Source organism: Macrobrachium nipponense, chromosome 12 (assembly GCF_015104395.2).
Source record: "Macrobrachium nipponense isolate FS-2020 chromosome 12, ASM1510439v2, whole genome shotgun sequence".
Classification (NCBI taxonomy): Eukaryota; Metazoa; Arthropoda; class Malacostraca; order Decapoda; family Palaemonidae; genus Macrobrachium; species Macrobrachium nipponense.
In genome coordinates this window covers 70,058,149-70,065,631 of record NC_087205.1, presented here as the reverse complement: position 1 = coordinate 70,065,631, position 7,483 = coordinate 70,058,149, and the positions used below count along the sequence as shown (strand labels likewise).

Sequence of the window (7,483 nt, the reverse complement as noted above, 5' to 3'; positions counted from 1 at the left end):
ACTCAGATGAAGTTGATGAAACAAGTTGTCTTCCGTCTACCATGCTGTCTGTTTGAACAAGGCCTAAAAAACCCTGCACCCGGCCTATCGCTACCCAAAAAAAAAAGCCTATGCCAGGTCAAGTTCTTATCACTCCCTAAATCATTTCCTAACTAATTTGAAGGGACAGTTAAATCTATTTACGAAATCTATCTATCAAATATTTTAAATGCTAAGTAAAATTAATGAGAGTTTTCAAAATATAGTATTAAAATTTCTGCAGAGCTTATACTAAAGAAAATGTGGTAGGGATTTGTAGCTCTTAGCAGTGACTTTGTTAAACTTAGAAAATGGATATGTACAAAATAAATTTACAACATCCTCCCGGGGGAGATAACACAAAACTGTGTTTTGTGTTAGGTTAAACAGCTTCATCAATAATCAACTGCTGTAAGCATCGCCTCGAGTTGGTGGCGGCTCTTCTCTTCGGTCTCTCTTCTTCTGCTTGATAGCGTTCAGAATTTTGACTGTCTTCTAAATTTTGCTCTGCAGCATCTACAATATACACATCTTCTGGCTTAGAGACCTCCAGCGGGTAAAGTTTGTCAATTGACCTAGTTGTCTCTCCATTGCCGGTCTGCAACTTCACAACTCTGACCAGTCCATCAGAGCTGGGCATCAGCTGAATGACCCTTGCCAATTTCCACATGCAACCAGGGGTGTCATTATGTACTAACACCACATCTACTTTAATCTTAGTTTGGAATGGTCGGGTCGGATCCCCGTTGAAATAGTGTTTATCTTTTAGGGACTGCAAGTATTCCTTCTCCCACTATTCTTGGAATGCATGTATTACCTGAGATACAAACTTGAATCTCTCATTACATTGTTTGTGGTCAAGCTCAAAATCTGGATCATTCAGATAGTCCAGGTCTATGGCAGTGGATAAAGAGTTTAACCAGTAGCCATACAACAGATGAGAAGGGGTAAGGGCATCGATGGTCTCTGGAGACGTAGCATCCACATATGTAAGACGTCTATTCGTAATATGACGCTCTATCTCAGTGACAATGGTAATCAGTTTGTCAGAATTAATCCTCTTCTTGAATATAGCTTTCTTTAGGGCTGATTTGACACTGCCAACCATCCTCTCGTAGAAGCCTCCTTGATGGGGTGCTCTAGGTGTGATAAATGTCCATTTACAATTTTCCCTAGTCAGTGCGGACTGTACGTCAGTGTCATCATACAAAGACTGAATCAAGGAAGAGCCAGTCTTGAAGTAGGTGGCGTTGTCAGAAATCATTCGTTGAGGGCAAGATCTTCGCGCAGTGAATTGCCAGAAGGAATTGAGAAAAGCAGTGCTGGTTAAGTCTTTTACCACTTCCAGGTGACAAGCTCGTGTTGAGGTACAAGTGAACACGACTATGTAAACCTTGTCCATTTCTTTAGTGTCTGGATTGCAGATAAGAATTTGTCCAGTCAAATCTACGCCGGTCACCTCAAACGGCCAGAGACTGTTCACTGTGCAAGCTGGTAGAGGTAGCTGAGGAAGCATGCACAAGGCAGGTCCTTCCAGACGGTTACATAGGTGACACTTCGTTTTCATCTTATTGACACACTGTCTCAGTCTTGGTATCCAGTATTCTTCTCTCACTTTGCAAATTGTGTCTTGAACGCCTGCATGAAGAACCTTTTCATGTGCTTGAATGACTATAAGTCCAGTCAAAGGAGAATTTGGAGATAAAACCAAAGGAAATTTACTGCTATATGGAAGGTGGTCTGCATTTTGTAGTCTCCCAGTGCATTTCAAAAGTCCACTCTCATCCAGGAACAAGCCTAGGCATTTAACTCTGGTTGGAATTTTGTGGGAATTCTTGTTAAGGTTTGACATCTCCTCTGGGAAGTACTGACTCTGTGTGAAGCCAATAAGAATTCAAAATGCTTCTGAGTTCAGTACTACTTCGACATTTTCAGAGTTTACGGGTCCTGAGTTCTTAGTTTTACGATTCTCAATTGTATGCTTAAGGAGCCTATTGAAATGAATTACTAACTTAGTGACATTTATAAGTTTAGGAAGGGAACGAACCTACGGATATCTATGAGACAAGTAGCTTCTTCACTGACAACTGTAGTTAAAACTTCTTCAGGTGTTTCAGGTGAGTGGCATGCAGATAATTCTGTCTGCTCTGGCCACATCTCTGGGTTCAGGAGCCAACTTGGGCCATGGAACCAAGTTTGACTTTTCTTAAACTGCCACAAGGAAATTCCTCTAGATACAAGGTCTGCTGGGTTGCCTTCACTGGGTACATAAAGGTACCTCACTTCAGTTACCTGACATCTCATTCACCCTGTTGCGGACCTAGACGTTTTTAGATTTGTTGTTCTAAATCCAGTGTAGGGCAACTTTACTGTCAGACCATATGACAGTGTCAGTAATCTTGACACCATCGGTAGTGGAAACTTCTCTGAGATAGTCAGCTATTTTGACTACACTATAGTTGGCAGTCAGCTCAAGTTGTGGTATGCTCTTCTTTTTAAGAGGGGTGACTCTTGCTTTGGAGAAAACTAGGTTTGTACCTTTGTGTTGGTCCATCAAATAGGCTGCAGCCCCATAGGCCCTTTACTAGCATCACAGAATATGTGAAGAGAGTAGTTAGTCCCTATGTTGGCTGTGAAGCGTGGGAATTCCTGGTATGATATGTTCTCAAGGTCTTTCTTGATCTTCGACCCCTCTTCTTGAAGTTTTGGTGGCAAAACATCATCCCACCTTTAGATAGTTTCCAGACCTTTTGCATAAGAACTTTGGCTCATACAATTATGAGAGCAAACAATCCTAGAGGGTCAAATACTTTTGAAAGGTTGCTCAAAAGTAGCCATTTGGTAAGCAGAGCTTCCTCAAAGGTGGGGTTTTATGCTTAAGTGGTCAGTCTTGTAGTTCCAATGAAGTCCTAGAACTTTTACAAGATCTGAGCCTTCTGTTGTTCCATCATTACTGATCCATTCTCTTAAAAGCATCCTGGCATCTGACAGAACTTCCTTTGCAACCTTGTAAAGACTGTAGAGGCTGACTGTTGTAGGTAAGGAACCAATTAAGTTGTCCACATAAAATTTGGTCATGGGGAAACTAACTTCAGGTGTAGTGGGGTAGGTTTCAAAGTGATGTTGCAAGGTTGACTGGAGTAGAAAAGGTGAGCAGGTGGCTCCAAAGAGAACTGATCTAAACCTATAGGCTTGAAGGTCCTTTTCATTTTTAGGATCTTTTAGCCAGATGAAACGTGTATAATCATGATCTCTAGGTTGGAGACCTACCTGTAAGAAGGCTTTGCTGATGTCTGCCGATACCGCAAATGGGTTGAGACAGAATTTCAACAAGTCGGTTAGATGACTAGTCAAGGATGGGCCAGAGTATAAGCAATCATTTCAGACTAGGGGCTTGCTTGTCCATCTGGGCACTTGCATCAAACAATACAAATGGGCATTGTAGTTCAATCCTTAATCACAGGTAAATGGGGTAAATAATGTACGTTGGTCAACTTGAGGTCTTCTTCTGGTACTGTTTCAATGAAGCCAAGAGATAGTTGTTCTTTGATGATCTGGTCATAAACTTCCAGATAGTTGTTAGTTTGTTTCAGCTTGTGAACAGTACTGTTCAGTCTTTTCCTCGAGAGTGCTAAGTTGGTAGGGAGTTGTTTCTTATATACTTTCCAGGGGAGAGATACCTCATATCGTCCTTCAACCATATTGATGTAATTCTTGAATTCTTCCAGTACAAATTTATCCTCGGGTGACATATCTTGATCAACAATTCCGACTGATTCTAGGGTCCAAAGCTGTTGGATGGGGTCTTCAGCAAATTGGCTATCAGACATCTCAAGTGGTATCTCTAGAGCAGCTTTGGAAGGTTTATCAACTGCAAGTCTCATTACAGTTACAAAATGAGCACTGATAGGGGTGTCATTACTAGGTAGTTTACCAGCGACCAGATATCCTAAGGAGGACTCAATCAGGTTCACTCCATTTGCTTGTGGAGAATGGATGAAGTCAAAGTAGTGGTCTATGCCAACAAGCAGTTTCACCTGGTCAATCTGACTACTTGACAAGTTAGGGTCAGCTAGGTTGACATTCCTGCTCTTCAGTTCAGAGACTAGCTTACAGAGTCTACGAGGCCTAGCACTCTGAGGTATTTTAGGTTCAACAATAGTCTTTAAAATTACGAGGCTGTCATCGTTTACCCTGACGGGTACAGTGACCGTACCATATTGTCTAGGTTCTTTGGTATCCCAGAACCCACTGATGCTCAGTTGGACGGGTTTGTCTCGTTCAAGTTTACACTCTTCCACTACCTCTTGTGTGATGAAGGTGTGTTGCGCCCCAGAATCAAACAGTGATCTAAGTTCCTTGGTGTTGCCTGAGGGCAGACACACCACTTTCATTAAAACCGTAGGGAGAATTCCACTTGTTTGTGACTTTTAAGTCTTTGTCCTTGTCATTGTTTCCACAATAGTTCACAGCAGAGACTTCAGTTGAAGGATCAGGGCACAATGCTGAATGGTGTAGTCCAGTTTTACATGACAGACATTTGTGGAACTTTACAAGACAATCTGTTGTCTTGTGGTTAGGTGGAGTGCATTTCACACAACGATTTTATGCGCGGTAAATCTTGAAATGCGTTCTTGCGTGGTCTTGTAATTGTCACACTGGTAGGCTTTATGTTCTGGTCTATCACAGAACACACAACTTTAGTTCTAGCTGTCTTATTAGGCTGACCAGGAGTGACGGAAATACTCAGATTCATGACATCAGGTTTCTTAGGGGTGTAAGAACTAACCTGAGTTTTGGTCTGATTACCTGGTCTATTAGAACTTTGGTTAGGCTTGGGTTTTCTATGGTAGTGATCCTTATTCTTATCCGTGGGTTCAAAGTCCAAAGAGGACAAGGTCAGGATTATCTTTCCTAGCCCCTCTCTAATATCTAGGAGTGAGGGGTAGTTGTTCCTTCACCTTGCCAGGTAGTTTTTGGAAAACTAAAGGACCAAGTACATTGAGATGAATTAGGTTTGTTTCTTTCTATGCCTCTAACATATTGTTCAAGTTTTGCCAGGAAGCCACGTAGTGAATCCAGATCTGCAGAAGGCTTAGGCAGGCCTGCTACTTGACAAATTAGAGATGAGGTTATTTTCTCTGGATCAGCATAAGTTTTCTTCAACATGTCAATGGCGTCTAGATAGTTTTCATTAGTGACAAGGATATTTTTAATCAGAGCTAGTGCTTCACCCTTCAAACATCCCCTCAGGTAATTACATTTGTCAACAGCTCTCAAGTCTGGACAAGAGTGAACGTTAGACTCGAAAACATCCCAAAAGGGGGGCCATCCTCCATCAATCTGGTAGTGACAGAGGTGGCAAGTTAACCTTATGCAATGGCCTAAACTCTGTTGCAATACTCTGGGGCTTGGCTTCCATGCAAATGATTTTTAATTTTTCCAAAACTTCAGTGCTTTGCATGATGATTTGGTAGGCATGACCACTTTGCAGTGAGTTGTGTTCTATCAGGATCTTACTCAGAGAACCCTTCACCAAGTTGAACGAAGTACTTAAAGTTGAGTTCTTCATATTTCTTTATTTGAGACTAGCCTAAGACGATATGCCTCCAAGGTCGAGGACTCAACATCGCTTGCCCTTTGGCATAGATCCTTGCAGATTTCCCAATAAAGTTGGAAAGAATATGCTAATATGTCGCACCCATTTTATGAGTTTAAAAACAAAGCTAAAAAATCCCCAGACAACAACACAGACCTTAAAACATCCCGCTGAGGATACCAATCTTCCTTTGTGGGAAATTTGTTTCACTCAGGGGGAATGATTGAAGGAGAATACACTACAAAATTACGAGAGTAATTTCTTCCACTGAGTGTTCATTGGTAATAAAGTAAATTGAATGTAACGGGCTGTTAAGCGCACAATTCTTCTGTGCGCATAACGTGTTTTCAGACTTGTGTCAGAAAATCCAAAGGGCTAATAAATTGCTTTGTAAGTTTGAATAGGCTAGTTAAAATCAGGTAAGAGTAATTTAGGTAAGTGCAATTAAACCAATGAGGACTAGGAAATAAATTAAACCAAGGCCATAAGATTCCCGGGGCAGTTCAGTTTGGTCCTGGAACTCAATTAAGTTTCGACCCGGTTAAAGTAAAATTAAAGTAAACTCATCACAAATAGTAATGCTAAGTAAACAGACAGACCTAATTTGACTAAATTTTCTACTACGCCCATGTTATTATATAAACCCATGCAAATTGATCAATCTGAGTCTATGTATAATTAATTCAAACAAACTCCAATATTACAACAGCCTAACTACGTAAAAGGGCTCAAAATTTAGTTAAGGTAAAGAAAACAGTGCATTATGTCTTAAATAAGCAAGTTAAACGCTAATAGACGAAACCGCTTCCTAACGAATGACCGTTGGCTCAAATCAGCAGTCCAATCATAGCGGCCTAGCCTTTGTGGAAATTTGTTTATTGACCTGCCTTTAAATTAGCCCAGTTTGGACACACACATCTTAATTCGCTCCTAAACGGAAAACAAATCCTATCTATTTAGTCAACAAACCCAGCAACCTCTAATTATATTCGTGGAAATAAATGGGTACGTTGATAAGATTTATTCTACTTACTGATATTTTCCGACAACAGATTAGTATGAATGGCCAATTCAAATTTTGGTTGCAGATAAGGATTTGGATAGGATATAGGTTAGTAGAGGCACAAATAGGAAAGGAGATCATACAAACCAATTATCTTAAGGGTTATTAATTTCTACAACCCTATACTATGTAAATTAAACTCAAGACGAAGTTGACGAAACAAGTTGTCGTCTGTCTACCATGCTGTCTGTTTGAACAAGGCCTAAAAAACCCTGCTCCCGGCCTATCGATACTCCAGAAAAAAAAGCCTATGCCAGGTCATTGGTTTTTATTACTCCCTAAATCAATTAAATCATTTCTTAACTAATTTGAAGAGACTGTTAAATCTATTTATTAAATCTATCAAATATTTTAAATGCTAAGTAAAATTAATGAGAGTTTTCAAAATATAGTATTAAAATTTCTGCAGAGCTTATACTAAAGAAAATGGGGTATAGGGATTTGTAGTGCTTAGCAGTGACTCTGTTAAAGTTAGAAAATGGATATGTACAAAATAAATTTACAACAAAAATCTTGTGAGATCTGGTAACACGTGCATATATTGGGTAAAAACTGTTCAAAGACCACGCACCCAAGCCACTGCATTCAGTCTTTTTCTTAACCGCCTGGGTGAGTCGCGATTGCCCTCTCTCGGCCTTTTACCCAGTTTATTGCCTGTTTTCGCTTGTGTTTCTGTGTGTGTGTGTGTGCTTGTATTATGGCTTCTGCTCCTTCTCGGCCTTGCCAACGTATGTGCCTGGGAACTCAAGGTTTCCCGTGTTCTCATTTCCTGGCTTCTTCAGCTACAGACCCACACTCCACAT

The 7,483-nt window shown here is 40.5% G+C and overlaps 2 protein-coding genes across 2 annotated transcripts; both read right to left on the bottom strand.

Annotated features, from left to right (window-relative positions):
* Positions 1–811: 811 nt before the first annotated feature.
* LOC135224835 (uncharacterized) lies at positions 812–2,175 on the bottom strand. Its single transcript, XM_064264156.1, has 2 exons — positions 2,104–2,175; positions 812–1,891 (listed from the first exon to the last, which is right to left on the bottom strand). The coding sequence occupies exons 1-2, from the start codon at positions 2,173–2,175 to the stop codon at positions 812–814; spliced, it is 1,152 nt and encodes a 383-aa protein (XP_064120226.1).
* A 1,289-nt stretch (positions 2,176–3,464) lies between these two features.
* LOC135224834 (uncharacterized) lies at positions 3,465–4,412 on the bottom strand. The gene has a single exon (XM_064264155.1). It carries the CDS (start codon positions 4,410–4,412, stop codon positions 3,465–3,467), a length of 948 nt encoding a protein of 315 aa, XP_064120225.1.
* Positions 4,413–7,483: the final 3,071 nt, after the last annotated feature.